Source organism: Cuculus canorus, chromosome 1 (genome assembly GCF_017976375.1).
Source record: "Cuculus canorus isolate bCucCan1 chromosome 1, bCucCan1.pri, whole genome shotgun sequence".
Lineage (NCBI taxonomy): Eukaryota > Metazoa > Chordata > Aves > Cuculiformes > Cuculidae > Cuculus > Cuculus canorus.
The window spans coordinates 153726249-153749633 of NC_071401.1; the positions used below are offsets into that span (position 1 = coordinate 153726249).

Consider the following 23385-nt stretch of genomic DNA (forward strand, 5'->3'; position numbering starts at 1 on the left):
CCTAGTCTCAATCTAATCTGTTTCATACTGCAAGTGTGCATTGTTTGGTGACCTTGCTGCAGGGGTGAGGGGAGGAGGGTAGCTAACCTTGCTTGAGTAACACATGCAGGTGGAATTGTCAGCCTTGGCCCTTAAAAATCATGGAGGGAAAGAAGAATGAAGGTCAAAAACCTAGGAAGGCAGAAGGTAAACTGAAGGAGAGTCTCTGCAGGAAGTACTAGGCCTAAACGTGACTGGGAGGAGAGTAGAAGGGTCCCTTAGGAGTCACCCGCTATGGAGGTCTAGACTGATGCTTTACACTGCCTGAGTAAAATGACTTGATAAATTCTATCTGTCCCTACACTAAGGATCCCTGGCTGCCTTGAGCTGCTGTGCTAGGCAAATCTAATGGAGTATAAAGTGAGGAAAAAGTCCTCAATTGTGCTAGCTGTGGTATGCACCTCTCTGTAGAGACTGGTCCTACTTGGGACAGCTACTGTATGTCTTCTTGGGCCCCATTACTGTTGCATGGGGACAGCAGTGGAAAAGGATGCCTTGCTGGGTGTGGCAAAGTATGCAGTGGAGTCCTCATCCAAATCCTTTTTTCCAATAGCTGCAAAGGAACAAATACTGCAGGGCCATATCTTGTGTGGCACATGAGAGCAGTAACCTGGAGGGGTCTGTTTTTGTACTGCCCCTTGTACCTCACCTGGTCCATCTATAGCTGGGACAGGTAGTAGTTCCCACCCTGGGCTGTGGAATGCTAAGCATGTATGCACTGCGTTTTTGTTACCCCTTCATTTGTATTAGCCCCAATGAGCCTGAGCACTTCTCAGTCTAAACTGAGGCTTATCTCTGAGGAGTCTGGAGATGATGAAGTGTGTTTGATGTTGCAACATAGTTCTCCCTGGCCCGTGTGTTGTTACCCAAGGTGCGAGCCAGCAGCTCCCTTGGAAAGTTCTCTGTCTAATGCTACTTCAGAAGCAATGATGACTGCTGTTGGGCACCCTGTGCCTGAAGGGTATAGGAAAGGTGGGAGCTGCCCTTTCCACAGCACACAGCAGTTACCAGGTAGGGCTGGGATGGAAGGACCCAGTCTTTGGTTCCTTACTTCCAGGTCTGGTTATGAGTAATATGGAGCACAAACAATTTGATGTCCTGCAAGGACTCCCTGCAGGCCTGGCTGGGCTGATTCTTCCCATTAAGCAGTTGCAGAGCAGCTGGCACACAAGAACTTTCTCCTATGGCAGGGGCACCTCCTGTTCTTGCTCCATAATTCATGAGGCTCTGCCAGGTCCTGTGTCGCAGGTACTCGTGCAGAGGGAGGCTTGGCTGCTGGGAATTGGAGAGCTGAGGAGGAAGAGACAAGCTGGAGACAAGGGCTCAGGGTGGGCTTTTGACCTGGAGAGCAGGATCACAGAACGTACAAGACACTTAAGGCTCTGCAGCTGCATCTCTCCTGAAGTTCACGTTGCCTAAAGCCAGTCTCCTCTGGATAATCACATCTTGCTCTTTAGAGCTACATCTATAAGAGCAAACACAACACCCAACGTTGCCACCCTGTGCTTAGATGTGGCTGGGGGACAGCATAGCTTAGAAACTCTTCTCATGGGGCAATACAGATGAGAACATCCTGGTGACAAGAAGAGAGTTTAGCCATGAAAAGACTTTAGAAGAAAGTGAGCCATGCTAGGCTAGATGGCCTTAAGGAGAGACCTGGCCCAGTTTATGCAGTGGCATTGACACCCCAACCTGGTAGACTGGAGTACATTTGGTAGGCCAGACACTTGGGAATTTCCTCAACAACAGCAGGGACATGGTGGTGGTGAGGGCCCTCTCCATGAGCTGTGATAATGGACACATAGTGGAGTTCTCTCCTTGCAGCTTCCTCTGCTGGGCTGATCTTGAAAACTGAACAAATGTGCTGACCTCTTTGAGTTGTACTTCTGGGCACTCCCACAATGTCTCTTAACTGCACTTGGGAGTCTTTTTTTAGAAAGACTCTTCAAAGGGTTTTTTGGTGGAGGGTGGGGGAAGAAATCTGAGTGTGAGATTTACCACAAGAGGATAAACCTTATTCAGGTCTCCCACTAGCGTGGCTGCTTCTTGAAGTGACTCACTGGTCCTGTGAAATCTGTGACTCACTGTTGTCCTGACTGTGTTATGGCTTGACCCGTTGCTAGCGAGGAGGTGAAGAGGTGAGGGATGGTGAGGGTTTCCCCACTGTATAATTTAGATGTATCAAGGCTGACTGCTCCCTTCCACCCACTCCCTGGCCTTGTGCAAGGTGGAGGCTGGTGTGCGAGGGCTGAAGGACCTGAGGATGGAGTCAGCATCCCCGAGATAAGTGTCCTTCCTGCAGCTGAGGAGGGTGAGCCACCTTGCAAAGGGAAGACCTGAAGGGAAAGGCAATGCAACAACAACAATGGAAGACACTATATGCCACCATGGAAGGTGATGCATTTTTATTTCTAGACTCAACCCCAGGCAGATGCTGGGAGATGTTCCAAACCTGGGGCACTGCTCACCCCTCACCTTCCCCCACAGACCTCGGCGAGTCCCCAAAAGCCAGAGGAATGCCGCAGCCCTCTCTCTGGCAACTCATTGCCTCCTGGGAGGGCGCTGGGGGCTGCACCGTGTCCATTCTGCTGTGGCTGGGGCGCTGGTGGTAGCTGCTGGCGAGAAGGGTGTAGAGGAACGGGTTGATGCAGCTGTTGCCATAGGCCAGGCAGGTGACGCCGAAGTTGAGATACACCCGGGCGGCAGGGCTGATGCCCAGCCGCTCTCCCCAGTACAGCCCAGCCAGCTGCCAAGCCCAGAAGGGGAGGAAGCAGGTCCAGTATGCAAGCACAATGGTGAAGATCCTGGAGAAAAGCCACCGGGAAGGGGCTCGGCCAGCTACTGGCAGCCCCAAGCCCCAGGCAGAAGACTGGTACACCCATACCAGGCGGGCATAGACGACGCCCAGCACCACACCGGGTGCCAGGACGCTGGTGGTGAAGAGCACTGTCAGGTAGAGCCGGAAAGACGCTGGCATCCAGGTGGGGACGCAGATGCGCTTGTGGGGGCCACCTCTCTCCCGCAGCTGAGTCATCACCATCATGGGGGCCGTAAGCAGCAGTGACAGCAGCCAGAGGATGGCGCTTGCCAGCTTGCGGTAAGCGTTGCTGGCCCCCCTGGCCTGCAGTGGTCTGGCCACTGCCCAGTATCTCTCCAGGCTCATGGCAGTCAGCAGGAAGATGCTGGCATGCATGGTGAGGAGGTCCAGGCTGAGCAAAAGCCTGCAACCCACATCCCCAAAGAACCAGTCATGGGCGTAGTAGGTGCAGACCACAAAGGGGATGGTGGAGAGATACAGGAGGTCAGCCAAAGCAAGGTTGATCACATAGACCCCCAAGGAGCCTGCTGAGCGCCCTGCCACCCTGCCAGAAGCCACCACCACTGTGTAGATGTTCCCTGCCATCCCAACGAGGCACATGATCAGCAGCATCACACCCAGCAGCCCTGTGACTGGGCTGTCCCCTCCCAGGACACTATTGTCATCACCACCACCACTGCTTTCGTCCAAGAAGCTGCTGCCCTCAGGATCCTCTCCAAGTCTTGCGCTGATGGGGGAAGGATCACAAGACATCTTTGGGAAGGGCAAGAAAGAGCAAGTCAGGTTGTCAGAAACCTGTTCTTTCCCTCTGCCTTCCCTCCGTGCTGTACGGGACATGTCTAGCTTTAACACAAGAAGGAAGAATAGTGAGAGATCAGCAGACACAGGGTACTCCAGAGAAGTCTATTTCTCACCTCAAGTTGCCCAGTACATTCTGCTGATCTTGTCCATCACAGGCTCCATCCAGTAGTTTTCTTTAACAACCAAAGGGCTGAGAAGGGAACACTTCTCTCCCCTTCAAGACTGAGAGGTGCAAAACAACCTCCACCAGCCAACAGGGTATGTCTCTGGTCTTCACCAGCTCCTCACTTGTTGCTTCTCCAGCATTCACTGGACTCATGGAAACCAGCAGTCCCAGTAGGCAGGTGGGTTTCTCCTTCTCCCAAGTCTGTATCCTCTTAGCTCAGAGGAACTCTGGAGAGTTCGGCTCTGCCCCCCTGAACCAGCCCCTGGAGAGCTGTCTTGCCTACTGCACAGAGGAATGTGTCTGACTCACAGCTTCACACACCGGTGCAAATACATTCCCAGTTTATACCGGGCTCTTAGCCACTAGCTGAGGAGCTATGCTGGCTTCCTCCAATTTCTTGCAGACAACTCCTTCCCCAGTGCCTTCTTCCAGCTCCCTCTTCCTTCTTGTTCTTTTTTCCCTATCTTGTTCTCATTTCCCCTTGCAAGGTTTTCCTCATTTGAAAGAGGATATAGCTGAAAGCCAACATTCTTAATGTTGAAAGCATAGTTCTGTGGCTTTAGAAGGGAAACAATGGCCAGCCCTAGAAGCACAATAAGCAGGGAGGTATCACACTGCTCTCCTTGGCCCTTAGCAAAGCTGGGCTGAGAGGGCCCGACCCCCGCTCAGGATCCCTTGAGGTGTAGACAATGGATGCAGCCCTTGGTTTGCAAGCAAAGCCACCAAATGGTAGGACGTTTCCCATTTTCTATGACCTGGCCCTGTTCCACCCTTGTCCCTCAGCCAGCAGCAAGCTCCAAGATACTCAAAGGGCTGGATATTTTAGACCCACTCTAATCTCCCCAAAGACCATCTTCCTCCTCTAAGCTTTCCCCCTTCTTCCCTTGAACCCCCCAGGACCTGGGAGCAGGAGTCTGTTAGGTAGGCACCATTGCCTTCTAATGGGCCATGACTGCATGACACCTACGCTCTCATGCTTCTGCACACAATGCTACCTCGATCTTTCTTCACCCACATCTGAGCTTCATCCATCTAAAGAAGCAGATGTGACGGGACAGAATCTGCAGAGCACAGACAGATGTGCCATTACTAAATGTGCTCTGGTGTTGGTTCACAGGGGTTTTCAGGCCACTCCAGTCACGCTCTCTTGCATCATGACTGTATCAGCTTTGTTGTGGCTGAATCAAATGCCTTCACTCATCTCCAGCAGTGACAACTTAGCAGCAAACAGGAGAAGGTAGCATCCCATTGGTAGTGCCCTCATTGCAGTAGGATCCAAGCACCTTCCCAAGCAATAAGCTGCAGGCCAAGGCTTCAGCATGACTGTGCCACAAGTCTGGGCGTATAGAACATAGGGCATTCATGGGGGCAACTTGAGAGGCCACCCTCTGGGTTATCTCTATCAGCTCTTGGCACATCTGGGTCACTCTCACTGTTCATCTTCCCAGAGGAGAACTGAATGTGCAGGTTGTTTAGATGGATTAGACTGCCCCATTTCCATATTATCAGAACCAAGAGGCACTTAGTTTTGTAACATAAGCCTTGCAATGGCTTTCATTTTTTAGGACAGTCATGCTCCATACTGGGAGAGATCAGCAAACTGTGGTGAAAATACACTTTTGGATGGAAAGGCCCATTGTGCCATGGCAGAAGGGCAAGTGATGTTGCTTCTTATGCAAGAGGTTGATGCTCCCAACAGGTTGTGGCGTCTGTGTCTCAGCACAGACACGAGTCCCCAAAGATGCAGAGGCAGACCATGCCTTTTCCCATCTGGCTCTGATGGGAAGATTCACACTCCACATGCCCGGAGAAATGCAATGAATAGCCATGGCTCCTTGCTGTAACTGCCTGCACTTTTTTTCAAAAAACAACCTCATACTTTAGCAGCTCAGCTTGTTTAGGAAGTTAAAATAAATTACAGTGGGATTTTTTAATTCATTTCTTTAGAAGCTGGTTGCCTCATCAATTCCAGTTACCTCCCCTTAACACACCAGCTGCCTGCTCTCACACTGCCCGTGTAAATCTGCAGACACATCAGGTTCTACAGCCATCAGCAGAAGTCAGCTGACCCTCCCAGCATGTGAAACACAGCTCTCCCATGACAGCTTTAAGAGATGATTTTTAAGATGTGAATCACGGGTTGATTGAGTAGTTAGGATCAACTGTTACTAGAAGGACATAAGCATACACACTTCCCTTTTATACTACTGAATAGAAATACAGTATACATACAAATGTAATGTATAGGGGAGAATGAAAGTGCCAGGCCTTCGACACAGAGAATGAGGGAGCAGAGACTCAGGTGATACTTGCTTCACACATCAACCCGCAGGCTCTGGTAAAGACAACAGAGAATCTGAACTCTGTATCAGATGCCACAAGCTGCTCTCTGCAGGACTCATTCATTTGGGTTTGACTAGAGGCTCAGATTTGACATCTGAACTTTAATGGCATGAATATCCCTCACATTGTCTTCCCTAGGGCAATATTCCGCTTCCCACTGCTTTTTGTTATATGCACACATACTCATTATCCACATACACACACATATCCACACATATTGTTTCAAGCTGATCCCTTAATCTTCTCTGTAGCAATCAAAGGAAGGTGTCCACACAAACGTGGTCTGAAGAAGCTTTCAAGCTCATTCATGGCAGGAGGAAGCAGGCCTCACATTTGTCTGTTAGATTACATCTTTTAAGTGACCTTTCTCAACTACAGATCTAACTGATTAAATATCTCAATGTCTCACATCTCTGTCACCAGCAGAGAAGCCATTTCTTGTAAAGGAACAGTCTCTTCTAATCCAGCAGCCCCTGCAACCCACTGAAGTGTAGCTCCAGCCAGGCAGCTGTTTTCTTGCATAAGGCAGGTGGCTGTCCGCAGTTTCATGGAGGAGTGATGCTAGGTCCCATGTCCAACACAGCAAGTGCCAAGTTTTCAAGACCTGATTGACAGGCAAGGCCTGTCAAGATCCAGTCAGATCACAGCAGTTTAACACTGGCAGGTTGCACTGAGGATTCAGATTCACGAAATCTTGCACTTGAAAGGAAGCAGCTTAATTTGGCCCCCAGAACAAAGTGGACCATCTACAGGGGAAAAAAAGTGCTTCAAAGGGTGCTTCAAGAGCACTGTGTTTCTCTGATGTCAATCTTCAGTCCTGACAGCCCGTCTCACAGGACCAGGTAGAGTTGAGTCATATCAGGGTTTCCGCCTGGCTTCCTAGGATTTAAACTTGAAGTAGGCTTCAACTGTAGTGAATGAAAAAGATGGCGCATTAGGGCAATATCCTGAACCAGACTGGTAAGAAGGTAAGGAAGCAGCATCCAGACACTTACTTGCATATTCCTGTGGTGTCATGGCCTGGTTGATGACACTAGTGAAGGCTGCAATCCAGTCCAGCTGGTCAGACTCTGTCTCACAGGTGAAGAGGTATTCCCGGTCAGGCGTGACGATGGTGATGCCATAGTGCCAAGAGAAGTTGCCCTGTGTCCCTGAAGGCAATCCTTTTTGGACGCTATACCCATTCTCTCTGCTGCCCACAAATACCTCACCCTTAGCAAACGCATCCTGCACATCAGGAAGGAGAGAGAGGGATTTATAGAATCCTAAAAGAACCAGGGAATAATAGCAGTGCACCAAGGACAGGAGGAGAGTGGGTGAGGGCCAGCAGCAAAAATATTTTGAAGTGGTCAAGGGATTCAGAAGAGCAGGCAGGCTATACTCAAAAGTAGTGCTGGACAGGAAAATTTAAGAGCATAGGTCTCAAGAGGTATGAGAGAGAAAGTGCTGCTCCTGTTTCTCTATGTCACCCCACATGCAGCTCTCCTCCCCATCAACACCTTTGCACCGCTGCCCTTCCTGTTCCCATTGTTCACAGGCAGCGAACAAACAGACAAAGCATATACTGAACCAAGTGACATGGAAAGGGAAAGACCTAGAGTCCATTCAGAGCAGCTGGGGAACCTGCGAGCCTCCCTTATGCAGAGCAAAGACTCTGCCTTCAGCACTGCTGCCTGCAGATACCAGAGGTCAGATCTCCTCCTCACCAAAGGGTCCTTGAAGTACATGAGCCTGCGGTGATCCAGGGTAAACCAGCGCTTCTTAAACGCTTCTCTCTGCTGTGAAAGGAAGAGACATATGTAAGGTGACAGTGCCCTCTGCCGTGAGCAGTGCGAATGGATACCCAAAATTCATCCCAACGGTTTGAACCAAGCCCCTGCCTTAACAGCAACCTCCTCCTCACCCTTTCTGAGCTGAGACTGGGGATAAATATCGGGATTTTCAGTGCCAGCTGCTGTCTTGGACTTCTATGAAGGACCCCAGAGTTGAGACAGGAGAAATCTAGACACTAAATACCCGTAAGGTCATGCACACACAGACACATTCAGTGAAATCTCTTTTTCCAGGAGAAAGCAGAGACCCTGGCTTCATATACTTTCACTTGTGTCCTTTCTCTCCCTTGGTGCACACACACTGTTTGTTCCCACGGGTGTCTAAGGAGTCAGGGGCAATGAGGAAACAGAAGGAGAAAAACACTGAAGTAGAGAAGGTCAGTGGCTCTGTGGCAGGTCCATGTTAAGACTTTTTTCTCCCACAGCATCTCACCTTGGGACCAGTCTTCTCCATGTATCCCTCTTTTAGGAAGTTTCTTGTCAGCCGATTTTTAATCTAACAAAAAAGAAAAGGCAAGAGTCACATTCACTTAGCCATGTTTCCTTGCTATTCGCTTTCATTCCTTGCCCTTCCTTCTATTCCCCCAAATTCAACTGCATTTTAAATTCATGTTTGCAGAACTGCCTAGCCAGGAGTCACTTCTGCCTACAAAGTGCCCAGAAACAGCAGAGGCTGGATGTTCTTTGGTCATCACAGGCCCTTGTACACACACTTTCTCATCCCTCCATCTAAATATTGCAATTTCCAATTCTGTACCTGGGGATCTAACAGTAGCTAACAGACTCTTTTATCACATAATCGAGTACCAGCAGGAGACTCAGCACTGTGTTCTGCTGCTGCCTTACCTCATTATCGCTGGCAATGGGAAATGCTACCTTCAGATAATGGAACTGCACAGAGCGAATGGCATTGAACCAGTCCACTACCTCCTGAGAACAGAAAAGGACAGGAGAGAAAGCTTAGCCAGAGGAACAGTGAGCCACCTAAATTCAGCCAGATGCACACAACCCTATGTTAACTACAAACACAGCCAGCTGTCCCTCCCCACACCTACCGCATCTCCCTCACACACACAGGGCCAGCATGGCTGCCCCATTCCCTGCATGCACAGGCAGCACATCTGCACATCTTCTACAGCAGCTCCTCCCACACAAACTGACTCAGCCAGCGCTCCAGCCCTGCTCCCTGCAGGAGCATTTTCTCACAGACACACGAACAGGAGAGAAGCCAGAACTCCAACCCTGTTACCTACAGCAGCTCACACACGCACACCCTCTCCTACTTGCACTTTAGACTATTGAACACCAGCAGCTTCTCGAATCACCTCAATTGCTTTGCAGGGTTTGATGCTAAAACAAGATACCTTTCCACTTTCATGGTAGACAAATATATTCCGGGTCTTGTTGTCTTTGAGGTAGGTGATCTGCAGGCCATTAGGGTTCCCAATCTTCACTGGCTGGAACGTAGCATTGATGACATCTATTTTAATATTGATTTTGGGTTCTTTGGCCTGGGAACAGAACAGCATTGGTCATCTATGAGCAATCCTAGGAAAGAGACCTGAGCTACTGACTTAGGACTATGACAATCAGAGGTATGTAAAGGTATCAACTGCCCCTTCCCAAAAAAACTGTTGTAGCACACAATCCCTTCATTTGAGACCAAACAGTGGCCCAGCCCCTCCAATTTACATTTGAGCTGTGCCTACTCTGGAACTGCCAGTGAGACACTGAGAGCACATCTGACTTTGCAGCTGAGCCAGTCAAAAGGCTGACTGACCTCAAAAGGAAACCCCTCACTCTTGCTCGTCCCTACCCCGAGCCATTCCCTCCCTTGCGATGGTGTATTAGCACTTGCCCCATTCCTTTCAGGGACATGAGCTACCAGAAGTGCAGCCCTTCTCGAAACAAACCAAATGACAATCTGGCTCACAGTGGGATGAGGCTGGTTCCAGGGGTGATCCAGGATAACAAAGCTGGGCAGATGGATAGGGACAAAGTGAAAGATCAGTCCTTTTGTCTGCAGTGAGGGAAGGTTGTAGGGAAGCACAAAGGCAGTTCATGGGGGAAATGTCACCCTGACATTAGGAAGGAGACCCCTCTTCTCACTGACGTGTTTCTGTTATCATTCCTGGACTGGAATGAGCAAAGCAACCTCAGAAATAGAACCGCCTCTGTGATCCTGCTTCCCTGGGTGGAGTATGCACTGAGGTGGGAGTTGACCACCATACTCACATCCTGCTTGGTGAAATACTTCAGACATCCCTCTCTCTCAGACAAGAGGAACTTGCGGGGCAGGAACTGCCCATTATCTCGGCCTCGCTTCCAGAGGATGCCTTCCTTCACCCCTAGGAGCAGAAAAAACACTTTGAAGACCATCCCCCCAAACCCAGGCATGGTAGGCACCAGAGAGCTGCATGCAGCCTGGTGTCCCAGCCACACCTCTGGGATAAAGCACATGATGGACTGTTGCTACGAACAAACACCTGAGAAGGAAAGGTCTTATCTCTGACTTAGAACTGAAGATGGTAGTGTTCCTGGGTTTGCAACACAGATAAATGGTCACCAAAAGCATTCCCAGATGCTTCCAACCTCCTAGTCCTGCTCCCACTATCGCTTCTGACAGCATGAGACCTGTCTCTCCAGTGAACAGCAGAGCACTGGCCTATGCAGACCCTGGCATGGGACCAGAACCCTTCCCACTTGACTCTGCAGGCCCTTGGGCTCTGGTGCCTTCTGTCACAGCACTGGCAGTGACATTTCAAAGACAGCTGCAGAGGTTGGAGGAGATGGCGGGCAGCAGGACAGAAATTCCTCACCACAGAGGTCTGCCTGCACCAGGATAACGAATACCTTTGAGCAATGCCAGCTAGTTCATATCAGACTTGTAAGCAACACATAACAGCACCAATCTACACTGCCCACAATTTAACAATGGTCCACAGGTTCTCAGGACTGCATGTGGGGTTTGTGACGCTTTCTCCTCATGGTGCCCATAAGCTTCCAGGAACTGCAGTAGGAGGGATATTTTTATGCTGTGCTCTGGTCTTACCATCAGCATATGGCAGATGTTTTCCTGGCTCAGTGAACTCTTTGCGTTCATATTTGGCCCGTATCCACTGTTCTCTCAGCACTCTGGGGAGAGAGGTGACAGGTAGCTCAGAAACCACCTAGAGGAACCCAGAACTGCCCTTCCCCCTTTTCTTCTGTATGCAGCAACTTACTGGCAGTCATGGTAGGTTGGCTGGTAATAGTAAATAGGGATGTGAGCTTCATATGTGGCTTTAGTCACAGCATTCCCATGCTTGGCCAGAAACTGCAGAGTTAGACAGAGTGTTAGTGCTTTCTTTTTGAAGCTGACTCATGTTGGACCTTTTTCTTTCCTGGCCCACGACAGGGCTAGATGCACATTGGGCTCTAATAGATCACCCTCTTTCCCCTTGACTGCTGCAACCCAGCAATGCCCAGTTACAGAAAAGTGGGTCTCAAAGGTCTTGTCTGCTCTCAGAAGCTACTCTGATTGCACCTCAATCAACAGAGTGCCATAAATGTTGCTTCAGTGGGGCTGGGTGCACACACATTCAGTGGATTTTCTGCCACACCCCACATCTCCAGGGAGATCGAATTCAACAGCAGCTCCAGAATGCCATTTAGGAAGACACCCCAAATCCTTTTCATTCCTCTGCAAAAAGCAGCAAGATAGAGATTATTTTCTTTGGTTCTCCAGAATTATTTTTCAGTCCTCTGAAGATTAATGGGTTGAGAGGAGTGTAACGTAGAGAAGTCAAGTTTCCATAAATGTTTTCTTCAAGAGATCACATTATATCTGGAAACTCTTCTCAGAGCATGGAATTACCCAAGATTTTCCCCTTGGACTGCTGAAATCAAGAGGAGACATTGAGGCTGGAAGATGCTGGCAAGTGGGAAACGAGTAATCTGGAGCAACAAAGACCCCGAGCTTTGGCAAGATACATTGGAATAGCCCTGGACTTCCCAAAAAATAACAGGACAAAGAGAGACACATAAGTCAAGTGCATCCTCCCTCTCCCAGTGGCTTATGGTGAGTTATCCCTGCTTGAGTATCCAGAGCAAGAGTAGCAAAGGAACTACATATCAGATTTAATCTCCAACTCTCTGAGTCCAAAGGGCTGATTTTCTTAGCACGTGGCCTACACCCAACCCATCTGACATGCTAGCAGGGATAAAGATCTCACCTGCACCTGAGCATCGTCCCAGTGGTCCATCTTCAGGGATTTGACTTTGCTGATGCTAGGGATATTGCGGTGAATTCCTGAGCAGCTGAGGCATATGAAGACACCCAAAGTAGAGGATGCCCAGTCCGGATCTGAGGGTATGAAAAAGGAGTATGACTAGTAAATGCCCTTGAAAGATATGCCTCAACTGAGAACACAGGTGGGAGAAACACAGAGCAAGGTGACCACAGTTTCCTCTCAGCTGATTAATTAACACCCAAGGTACAGACTGCAAAAAGAATAGCTATTAGTTCCTCACTCCCTCCTCATCACCCAAGGTGAAACTGAAACCACCTCTGGGAAAAGACTCCAGGAGGTGTTTAGTGCAACACAGCAACCCCCCCCTGCGGTATTTAGTTCAGGAAGTGGAAAGCGGCCTTGTATCCAAAACTCTCCAGGGAAAATTTAAGAAGGTAAAGCAGTACTAATTAGCTCAGTCTCAGTTTGTCTTGGATGGTACACTCCACATGACCCTTTTGGGAGGAGTACAATAGGCACTTTTAGCATCGCTCGCAGGACCTCAAATTCAGTACCTTTTCAAGAGGACAAGCCCTTCAGTAAAAGAAGTCTCCAAGGCACCTGTGGCAGGTTGTCAGTTCAAAGCTGAGTCACAGAGGAGACAATGCTCTCCTGAATCATGCCTTCTTACGGGAATAGTTAGGATTTCATCAGGAGCTTACCTGTCAGGTCCTGACTGGGCATGACCTTGATTTGCATTTGAGATCTGACATGACTACAACCCACAATGCTGCAGATACACAGCTCATGCTCATCTGGCACTACCCTCACCTGGTCTTTCTTCCCACCAGTGCTGTGGCAGCATCTTCTTCCTCCTCCCTTGCCAACTCACCTCCAGGGAGAAGAAGCAAATATACACAGCAATGTCTCTCCTTCCTTTCCACCCAACACTTCGGCGCAGTCCAGATAGCTGGCACCAAACTGCTGCCAGAGACCAGCTTCAGCTCCCTGCTTCTGACTCTTCCTCCAGCAACCCTCAGGGACTCACCTGGCTTCCCGCAGTCTGCACACAAAGAGTTTTCCACTCTTCTCCACACCTCCCTCAGGGCCTTGATGCTCCTCTCGTTGCCTCCAGCCATCATGTCCAAATGTTATCCCTTTGGGCAGGGCAGGGCCAGGAAGGCAGCTGCCTGAACCTTCTGCACCTGTGGGCTAACCCACTGGGTTGCCCAAGGGAGAGGGAGCCACCAGAGAGCCAGAAGCTTTTATAGACAGAGGAAAAAGAGGAAGGCAGGAGAAGCCATATGATTAATGGAAGGAGCACAGAGGCCAGAAGGTGCACCTGAGCTGGCTAAGCACAGGCAGGACCAAAGTGGCTGGAGGCTGAAGTGCACCCAGAGAGTGAGTGAGGAGGAGGAGGAGACCTGCCCCATGGGCGTGGAGGGAAGTTCAGCAATTAACCACAGAACTGGTTTTTCCGCATTTCTGCTGTTGAAAGGACAGGCCAGGAAAAGAGGGCAAGCAGCAAGAGAGCTGATAAAGGCGAGGCAGCTCTGGACTAGCGGCCGCCAGGACATGTCAGGACCCATCACGCTCTGTGGGCTGGAGGGGTTGGCTTTGGCTGCCCCCGCAGCCCTTTGGGAGCTTCCACCAAAGTCAGCTGGCCACCACGCAAGCGTCACCCTCATTTTTAGGGTGAAGGCCAGAAGGCAAGAAAGGTTCAAGAGTTCAACCAAAGTGACTCAAGCCAGCAGCCAAGAATACAGTAGTCCTGATGCCCACACCTACTCATGCCCATACCTCTCTTCACCATCGACCACAGAAACTGTGGGTGTTCATAGTATCATAGAATAGTTTGGGTTGGAAGGGACCTTTAAAGGCCACTCAGTTCAACCCCCGTGCCATGAGCAGGGACATCTTCAACTAGATCAGGTTGCTCAGAGCCCTATCCAACCTGAGGTTGAATGTTTCCCGGGATGGAGCTTCTTCAGCAAGGTCCTGCATCTTGGAGACAGTGTCAGAGCAGAGATCTGTCCCTTGAATCCCCCAGCAAAGAGGAACACAAGTGCCACTGACTCCAAGCACTGACAATAGCTTGAAATATACTCCCAAACCTTTACTGAAGAAACGCAGATGCGGAATATCTGGAGGAACAAGCACTGTTAAAGAGAAGCAGATATAAAATACTCGAGAGGCAGGGTGGGTCTTAGGGTGGGAGATTGTCTGATTCTATGATTTGTGCTATGCTGGCCACACAGGGCACTGCTGTAAAAGCTATTCATCAGGAGGGAGCTGAAGAGGAGTGGGAGCTGGAGGCCCCTAAGCCTGAAGAATTCCACTGCCCAGCCCAGGATGGATGCCTCACAGGACAAGAGGGAGTGGTCTTAAGTTGCATCAGGAACAATTTAGATTGGATAATTGGCAAAATTTCTTTATTGATAGAGTGATGAAGCATTGGAACAGGCTGCCCAGACAAGTGGTGGAGTCACCATCCCTGGAGGCGTTCAAAAAAATGTGTAGATGTGGCACTTTGGGACATGGTTTAGTAGGCACGGTGGTGTTGGGCTGACAGCTGGACCGGATGATCTTAAAGGTCTTTTCCAGCCTTAATGATTCAATGCCACGGCTGGAAGGAGACACCTGTAAGGTCCACGAGAGCAGCTTCTCTCTCCCGGCCCCAGCTCAAGGTAGGGGGAAAGGATCAAAAGTGTGACTGGGGACACACACGTCCCACACACTGGTTGAAAAGGAGGACCCCACCTCTTCTCCTTCAGCCAGCCCACAGCTGAAGCAGAGAAACTGATGTGTGTCTGTGTGCCCTCGCTCCCTTTCAGCCCCCAGACCCCCCGGGGCTCCCCCACACTCCGAGGCTGCTCTGCCCAGGTACTGAACATGCCTGCAAATAAACTCTAAGACTCGTTTTGGAGTTTTAGAAAGCGAGCATCCTTTATCAGGGCTGGGTAACACAAAGGAGGGATCTCCATCAATTGCGCGCAGCCAGACAAGGGCTGGGACAGAACAGATTTCCCACTCACACGCAAACGTATAAATTTTCCCAGAAATCTTATGCATATTCCGTTACTTTCCAAGGGCCGATTTTAATGTTATTATGGACTTCACAACAGCCAAATCTCTTGCTGATTTGGAGCTGGCTCCAGCTCTGCCTGACCTTGCCTGTGAGATGGGGAGAGGCTGCAAACGCGGGTGCTGACAGACGCGGACATCCCTGCTCGGCACAGGGAAGGGGCGGCTCTTGGCGGCGGAAGGGGAGGGCGAGAGCGGCAGCGCGTGTGGGGGTATCGCCATGGGGCGCAAGAAGAAGAAACAGGGCTCGGGCGAGCGCCAGGGGCGGCTGGTGGTGAATTTCGACGAGGAGAGGCGGAGGTGATGCGGGCAAGTCCCGAGGGGGAGGGGGTGGTGATGGTGGAAGGCAGGCAGGCAGGTAGGCATCCCCCGGTGATGGGGTGGCTAAAAGCCTGGGGGAGTTTCTGGGGGGTGGTGGTGGTGGTGGGAGGGAAGCATCCCATGGTGATGGGGTGGTGATGGTGGAAGGGATTCATCCCTCAGTGATGGGGTGGCTGAAAGCCCAAGGGTATTTCTGGGTGGTGGTGGTGGTGGTGGTGATGATGATGGTGGTGATCATAGACTCATAGAATAGTTTGGGTTGGAAGGGACCTTAAAGATCATCTAGTTCCAACCCCCCTGCCATGGGCAGGGACATCCCACTAAGTCAGGCTGCCCAAGGCCCCATCCAATCTGGCCTTGAAATGGGGATGATGATGATTCTTGTGGTGAGGGTGGTGAGAGGGAGGCATCCCCGTGGTGATGGGGTGGCTAAAAGCCTGGGGGTGTTTCTGTGTGGTGGTGGTGGTGGAAGGGAGGGAGGGAGGCATTCACCGGTGATGGGGTGTTGGTGGTGGTGGTGGGAGGGATTCATCCCTCAGTGGTGGGGTGGCTAAAAGACTGGGGGTGTTTCTGTGTGGTGGTGGTGGTGATGATGGTGGTGATGGTTATGGTGGTGGGAGGGAGGCGTCCCCTGGTGATGGGGTGGCTAAAAGCCAAGGTGTGTTTCTCTATGGTGGTGATGGGAGGGAGGCATCCCCCAGTGATGGGGTGCCTAAACGCCTAGGGGTGTTCTGTGTCAGAGAGTACCTGACTGGCTTCCACAAGCGGAAGGTGGAGCGGAGGAAAGCAGCGCTGGATGAGATCAAGCGGAAGCTGAAGGAGGAGCAAAGGAAGATGAAAGAGGAGGTACACACGCATATACACACACACACACACACACACTGGGTCTCCAACTCCTGCCATGGCAGAATGGGAGCAGAGCAGAACGTGGGGCGGGAGGGGTGAGGGGGCTCCCCTCGCCCTGTTTGTGGGGGGACAGGGCAGCTGGAGCAGCAGGGGTGCTGCAGTGATCTTTTCCCTCCCACAGCGGCACCAGGAGTACCTGAAGATGCTGAGCGAGAGGGAGGCGGCACTTGGTACGTGCTGGCAGCGGGAAATGCGGGAGGTGGGCACCTCTGGCTCAGCACCCTTGGCCGGGGGATGGGAGATGAAGTGGGGATGCTCACACATCACCCTGTGGGGTCAGCTCCTTGTGTGTCCTCCTGGGAAATTGGACTGCAGCCTGAGTAGTGACTCCTTCTATCCCTGGTTGGAAGGGGGTCACGTGGGTTGTACAGAATGAAATGAGCAGGAGGACTTTCCTAAAGTACTAACCAGACCCCCTCTGCTGGGAGAAAGAGCTTGTCCTTCACGCTTGTAGTGCCAGTGTTCACGCCCCTCTGCCCTCTAACCCTGCATGCAAAGGCTGGGTCTGCCACCCCCAGGAATGAGCAACCACACCTTGTGAAAAGCTGAGCATTTTGCAGTGCGGGATTTCTTGTTTTCCCAGAGGAGGCTGATGAACTGGAGCACTTAGTGACGTCGCAGACAGAGTCTGTGAACATCGACCACCCAAACCACATTGTAACGGTGACCACCATCAGTGACCTGGACTTCTCGGGGGCACGCCAACTGGGACTGACCACCTCTGTGGTAAAGCCTCCTATTGCTTCTCTGACTGTATCAGCTGTAAGCATTCTTGGTCTCTTTGGATAGGGTTAGTACTCCCTGAATATGCCCAAAGATGTGCAGCTGTCAGGGAGCAGGAATGAAAAGGGCAACTCGTAACTTTCACATTCCTCTACAATTCATATTGGGCTTCTAAAGAGGAAGAAAGGCCTTCTGTGAACAGCTCACTTCAAACCTCTCTGCATCCTTCATTAGTCCCAGCTGACTTTGTGTAAGTGAAAGGTGCCACAGGACTGGTTGAGGAGAGTAGCATTTTAAAAGCATATACAACAGGAGCAGCAAGATTTTGGACTTTGCTGTATGGACTGTCCTCAACCTCTTTCCTGTGTCCTGTCCAGGAAAAATTACTATTAGTGTGACTCTGTCATCCTGTGCTTGGAACGCAAATAAGGAAACCATTCAGTTCTAGTTGTGGTTTCTTTTATTCTCAAAACATATTGTGGCTGGGATCTCATATTTGTTTCTTAGTGGCTTTTAGGCACTGATTGACTTGATCCTTTTGATCTTCATGACTTGTGTCTGGATTTGAGCTCTTTGGGGAAGTATCTGTGTTAACCTTTTGCATTTCTAAGGTGATCTTCTAGTCTGAAAATTTTGATAAGAATTTAAGAAAAAACAAAGTGAAAACTTCAGTTCATAGTTGAGACTTCAATTGCATAGCCATTAAGATCATGTTGAAATTTTTGGATCTTAGGGTGGATTACTGTAGGACTTGTCACTGGTCATCCCTTTCTGAGGGGCTACGATAAGGAACCTTGAGATCTGGACGGTAAAGGATGTGGACAATTAAAAAGAAAACCTTCATCCATGACTAGATAGTTTTCAAAACAGGATGAAACCAGGAAAGCAGCACAAACACCAGAACTGCAAAACTGTTTCAATGTAGCTATAGGGATTTTTTTTTCTCTTTTGTTTCCTTTTAAGGGAAAAAGCGATGCATCAGAAGAAGAGAAAGGGGAAGAAGCAGTGGAAAAGCCTGTAAGAGCAATGCCCAAGAAGTCCAGAAACCCCTTTCTTTCTGAAAAGTATGTATGAATTCATTCAATTCTTTGCTGCTAGGCTGGGCATCCAGGATCTTTCCTTCGTAGATGTGGTTGCAGGCAGAGGATGCTGTGCTGCCTGGCGCTGGTGGGCAGCAGCCAGCAGAGGGCACTGGCAAAGCACAGGAGCGTCCCAGACTCTCCGTTCCCATCTCAGTGACACTTGGTGACAGCAGCACGAGGAGGAGTGTGGTGCAGGGCGGGCTTTGCCCTGAACTGTTTACGTTGTCTTTCTCCCGATACTGAAGGGAAGGGTGTATTGCAGGGTGCAGAGTTTGTCTCTGGGATTGAAGGTCCAAAGACCCTAAAGCTTTGGCATTCTCCACATTTTTCAGTATCCAGGATTTACAGCTGCTTTGAGGATTCAGAGGTCTACTTAACTCTCTGGTGGCTGGGCAGCACACTGCTCAGAAAATTCATTTTAGTAGTGATTGCACGTGCAGACTCACAGGTTTCCTGCCCTGACAGGATCATGCCCAGCACAGCAAAGTTCACCTGGGTCTTACCGTGGCTGCCGTCCACTCCTGCTGGGCCACACAGGGCTCTCCTGCTGTTGCTGTGATGTTGCCTTTCTCCTGCAGGCTTTAGTCCCCTAATATTTTTTTCTTCCTGCCCTGTACAGGATCTCTTCTCTTACTGCCACACTGCATATGCACAGCCGGAAGAAGACAAAAGGAAAGAAATCCCAACGTGGGCAGGGCCCACACAAGAAAATCCAGAAATCCAGCACGGGGCGGACCACTAAGACTCAGCGACGGAGGCTGACAGGCAAAATGGGCCGCGACCAAGATTAACAGAGAAACTACTGCTTCCAGCAGCTGGGACAGCACTCCACATCTGGCCTGCTGCTCTTTGTGGCCCTTTGTTGTGGACAAGGGCCTTGTTTACTTGATTCTCTGACAAGGAGTGAGCCCAGTTCAGTGAGCTTCTGAGCACTGGCCAGGATCACTAGACGCTCTCCCCATTTATTTCTGCAGTGATCTCCAGCTACATGTCTGGGTGCCACAAAGTCTCTAAATTAACTTCTGCTGGGGGTCAGATTCTCTGTTGGGCATAATCCTTCTGTCTCTGGGCCTTCCCTTCCAGAGCTAATCCTTTGCTTTATCAAAGGAGAGTATCTGGGGCTGAATGCAACAGGCATATCATCAGGGCAATTTATGTGACTAGGAAGAGCTCCTCTTCCACTCGTGCGTCAGTGCCCTGGCATTTCTGCTGTGCAGTAAATCCTTTTTCCATGGAGACACGGTGTCATCGTTTCTCATGGGTTTCTTCTCCAGTGCCACACCTGAAAAAAAGCAGGGCTGCTTTTTGACTGGTACCCATGCCAGGTGAAATTTGGTAACTTTGTGAATAAATCTTTATGAAGTCATGTTGCTAAGAGAGAAATATTTGTGACTGACTTGAAGCATAACAGTGTAACTGTGTTAATGACAGTACCAGCTGGGAAGAGGGGAGGTGATTCCTGTTGTTTAGGGGTTGTTGAAATCCAGTGGTGCTCAGGAAAAGGGAATAGCCAGGAGCTCTTTCTCTGGTAGTACAGAACCAGCTAGAGCAGGAATGGCTCATCTGCATGTGCTGATCTTAATTGTGATAGCTCAGAGAACTGTGAAATGCCCTAATGCCCTTGGTGTGTATGTGTGTGGCCCTCTCCAGAGTGGGAGTGGCAGAGGCAGCCCTTCACCTCAGGGCTGCTGCCAGTCATCAGCAGTTAGTTGCCTTTCTTTTTGGGACCTCAATATATGGGTTTTTGTATGGATATTTTCAGCAAGGAAGGGGGAAAAAAAAGAACCCCACACATTTGCGTGGTTGAGGAATACTGGTAGCAGAACTGGGAGTGAATCCAGGCATGCTGGCCCCTGCCTTGGAGTATCTGTAGAAAATGGTGGCTCTTCTGCCTCTGGCAGCCAAGCCTCCTCCCTTGCCACATGTGTACTGGCAAGGAAATGACAAAAGAAGAAAAGGTCTGTGTGGCCAAAACCCACACCAGAAAACTGGCAACCAAGCAGTGCATGAATATGTAGATTCTTTGTGCCAGAAAAGGGGGGAGGGAAGAGTAAACCAGTGCCTGCGGCTTCATGGAGGAACATCAGAGCAATGCTGATGGCCAGCAGCTGCTAAAGCTAACAGCACCAGCCTGATGCATCTCTCATTGTTTCTTAGAGCAAGCACACACATACACAGAAGTTTTTCAGAGTGTGTTTGAGAGGGGGTCTGATCTCAGCATTGATAGCAGCTACACAATTTCTGCTAGAGCACGTTCCTCTGGAGGGACCTGTGTAACACATGGTTGTGAGGAATGGGGTCCTTTTGCACCTCCCTTTCTCCTCCAAAGAAGGTAAATGGCAGGGAAGTGGACACTTGTTCCATGTGCCACTGATACCTGCTACGCTTGGACTCCTTGAGTCCTGTCCTGGGCTGAGGCTTAGTGCTCTCAGGCACTGATTCTGAATAATCCTGGTCGCATCATGAAAGTGTAGTGTGTTTTCTCACCTCCAATACCTGTGGTGATCTTTTCTTGCTCTGCCTTAAAGGCCACTCCTGAAAGCTCACAGGATTTAATGCATGACCTTGCCCATCCTCCTGTTTCACCTCGGAGTGTTGGGTGTTTCATAACTCCAGAAATACAACTTGGGGGCAATGTCAGGAGTCTGACGCATCCAAAGTTTCCAAGTGGTGCCATTTGCAAAGCATAGAGTGTTTCTTGTGCTGGTTTGGGAGTTACATGCTCTAGAGCTATTCTGTGGTTGTTGGGTTTGAGAGGGATGTAGGAGGGAAGGAAAGGGAAGTTCTGTTTGGAGTGGTGTACCACAGCAAGGGACCTGTGGCTTAAAGCTGAAGTACAGTTTATATGACACCCTCGATCTGGGTTCTACAGAGCTTTCTCTTCTCCCCAAGATGTAGTTTCTTGCCAAGTGCCATAGGCAGAAGGTGACTTGCACTTGCCCTTGCCCCAGGAGTTTGCTCTGGAGCTGGAATGGCTGCTGTAAAGGAAACATGCAGTTCATGTGTTTGTAAAATCTGCTGAAGTGTGGAGTGTGAACTGTGGGTTGGGTTGCCTTCTGCAGCCCATAGACAGCCTGGCATGGTAGTTAGGACAGCATTGGATTACCTCTTTATAATCCTGCTGGGATGTTAAGAGTGACCTCAATAGCATTCCAGTGTTTGTTATTTTGCTGCCAGGTGATCTAGAAGAATCTCTCTTTGAGTTTGTTTCCCTGGCATTAATAACTTCTAAGCCATTCTCAAGTGTCAGCTGAAATGTCCAAAGGTCTCTTCCAGTTCTTGCTGGAAGTGGTAAACAAACAAAAAAAAACATATGGAAAAACTGAGAACAGAACTGCTAAATCCTATACAGTGTTAACATTGAGATTGTTCGCTGTGCTATTGATTTCTCCATTTGATCGATTAAAGCTTTATTTTGTAATGTAAATTACTGACTCAGCCCGAGTCTGCTGCATTTGTTATGCACAGGGTGCACAGTCAGGCTGCCCCAGCATAGTTTGGATCAAGGATCTGAGCTTCCACAAACAAGTTAGTGCGTTGTTTGCTGGACACATCACAGTTACAGAGTCAGAGAATCATAGGAATTGGAAGGGCCCTCTGGAGATGATCTAGTCCACCCCCCTGCTAAAGCAGGTTCACCTACAGCAGGTTGTACAGGACTGTGTCCAGGTGGGTTTTGAATACCTTCAGAGAAGAAGAATCCACAGCCTCCCTGGGCAGCCTGTTCCAATATCCCATCACAATAAATGTCTCCTCATGTTCATACCAAGCTGTGGCTTTAAAGTCTTGTTGGCCGCTTCCCTTTGTTTTCAAGATAGATTTGAGCATTTTTGTTGGTTTTACACACACTCCCACCAGCTGCTCACAAACGAGTTCCAGTTGTTTAGGAGGAAGCTGCTTCTTAATACAAGGTACCTGCAAAAATCTATGTGCTAGCTTAGCCGCTGCTCCGAAAAGTAAAAGCAGCTCCCCTATGTGTTCCTCTTTTCATGGCCTGTGCACGCTTTTCACGCTTGGCTATGCAGCTAGGCCACCTCGGGCACCTGTGTGTGACTCGTGCTTGCGCCTGAGGGCTCGCACGGAGAGATGCGAGGCTTTGACGTGGACTGCCATGCTGGGGTTTCCATGCATGATGGCTTTCGCTGGCTAGATCACGGTTCTGCACACATGCACGCGTAAAAATGTAATTGGGATTACAGAGGATCAAAACCATACTGGGAGCAAAAATGGTCAGACAGTTGGGGAAAAATGGGAGCACAGTGCAAAGGAGGCATCGTTGCAGCATGTGCATGAGCTGGGTGACCTTAAAGATCCAGTTATACCCACTCTGCCATGGGCAGGGACACCTGCCCCTGGACCAGGCTGCTTAAAGCCTCATCCATCCTTGCCTTGAACATTCCCAGGGAGGGGGGGTCCACAACTTCCCTGGGCAACCTGTGCCAGTGCCTCACCACCCTCATCGGGAAGAATTTCTTTGTAATGTCTAGACTAAGTCTTCCCTCCTTCAATTTAAAGCCATTCCCCCTTCTCCTATAACTACATGCCCTTGTGAAAGGTCCCTCCCCAGCTTTCCTGTAGCCCCTTCAGGTACTGGAAGGTCGCTTAAAAGGTCTTCCCGCAGTCTTGTCTTCTCCAGGCTGAACAATCCAAACTCTCTCAGCCTGTCCTCATAGCAGAGGTTCTCCAGCTCTCAGATCATCTTTGTAGCCCTCCTCTGGACCCGTTACAGCAGTTTCACATCTTTCTTATGGTGGGGATTCCAGAACTGGACACAATACTCCAGGTGGGGTCTCATGAAAGTGGACTAGAGGGGGAGAATCACCTCCCTCAACCTGCTGGCCACAGCGCAGCACACTGGGGTTGTCTGGGAAAAGCAGGTTTGAAGAGTGGATTGCAAACTGCCTTCAACGGTGAACAAAACCTGAAATTAAACTGTCTTTAATGCTCACTAGGACCAGGAAGAGAAGGAAGTCAATGGTAGCAGGAATGATGGCGGACAGACGTTAAACACTTTTCACCAGGAATAGTGAGGCTCAGGCAGGGCTTGCGCTTGGCAGGT

At 49.9% G+C, this 23385-nt stretch overlaps 3 protein-coding genes across 5 annotated transcripts; 1 reads left to right on the forward strand and 2 right to left on the reverse strand.

Moving 5' to 3' along the window:
• Nucleotides 1–2503: 2503 nt before the first annotated feature.
• Nucleotides 2504–5594, reverse strand: LOC128852092 (urotensin-2 receptor-like). The gene is made up of 2 exons (XM_054065768.1): nt 3772–5594; nt 2504–3584 (listed from the first exon to the last, which is right to left on the reverse strand). The coding sequence occupies exon 2, from the start codon at nt 3467–3469 to the stop codon at nt 2504–2506; it is 966 nt and encodes a 321-aa protein (XP_053921743.1). The 5' UTR covers nt 3470–3584; nt 3772–5594.
• Nucleotides 5595–5956: 362 nt separating this feature from the next.
• LOC104065873 (arf-GAP with dual PH domain-containing protein 1) lies at nt 5957–14256 on the reverse strand. Of its 3 annotated transcripts, XM_054085925.1 has the most exons (12): nt 14165–14255; nt 13259–13472; nt 12214–12344; nt 11224–11315; nt 11052–11134; nt 10235–10347; nt 9364–9510; nt 8846–8929; nt 8433–8495; nt 7874–7945; nt 7163–7394; nt 5964–7075 (listed from the first exon to the last, which is right to left on the reverse strand). In XM_054085925.1, exons 2-12 carry the CDS (start codon nt 13350–13352, stop codon nt 7047–7049), a joined length of 1140 nt encoding a protein of 379 aa, XP_053941900.1. In that variant the 5' UTR covers nt 13353–13472; nt 14165–14255; the 3' UTR covers nt 5964–7046. The 3 variants fall into 3 exon arrangements, with proteins under 3 accessions (XP_053941909.1, XP_053941900.1, XP_009566700.2); XM_054085934.1 differs by having other exon boundaries at nt 5957–7075; nt 7163–7318; nt 13259–14256; XM_009568405.2 differs by having other exon boundaries at nt 13259–14256.
• Nucleotides 14257–15438: 1182 nt separating this feature from the next.
• Nucleotides 15439–22027, forward strand: NOL12 (nucleolar protein 12). The gene is made up of 6 exons (XM_009568406.2): nt 15439–15594; nt 16356–16461; nt 16643–16691; nt 17105–17247; nt 18208–18308; nt 18946–22027. Exons 1-6 carry the CDS (start codon nt 15515–15517, stop codon nt 19115–19117), a joined length of 651 nt encoding a protein of 216 aa, XP_009566701.2. The 5' UTR covers nt 15439–15514; the 3' UTR covers nt 19118–22027.
• Nucleotides 22028–23385: the final 1358 nt, after the last annotated feature.

Excerpts from the sequence above, each read along its gene's own strand:
- LOC128852092 (XM_054065768.1), bottom strand. The coding sequence starts at position 3,469 with ATGCTGCTGATCATGTGCCTCGTTGGGATGGCAGGGAACATCTACACA.
- LOC104065873 (XM_009568405.2), bottom strand. The coding sequence starts at position 13,352 with ATGATGGCTGGAGGCAACGAGAGGAGCATCAAGGCCCTGAGGGAGGTG. Across the intron at positions 12,345-13,258 it reads TGCAGACTGCGGGAAGCCAG|ATCCGGACTGGGCATCCTCT; the intron begins GTGAGTCCCTGA and ends TCATACCCTCAG. Across the intron at positions 7,395-7,873 it reads TGTACTTCAAGGACCCTTTG|GATGCGTTTGCTAAGGGTGA; the intron begins GTGAGGAGGAGA and ends CCTGATGTGCAG.
- NOL12 (XM_009568406.2), top strand. The coding sequence starts at position 15,515 with ATGGGGCGCAAGAAGAAGAAACAGGGCTCGGGCGAGCGCCAGGGGCGG. Across the intron at positions 17,248-18,207 it reads TGGGACTGACCACCTCTGTG|GGAAAAAGCGATGCATCAGA; the intron begins GTAAAGCCTCCT and ends TTTCCTTTTAAG. Across the intron at positions 18,309-18,945 it reads AACCCCTTTCTTTCTGAAAA|GATCTCTTCTCTTACTGCCA; the intron begins GTATGTATGAAT and ends TGCCCTGTACAG.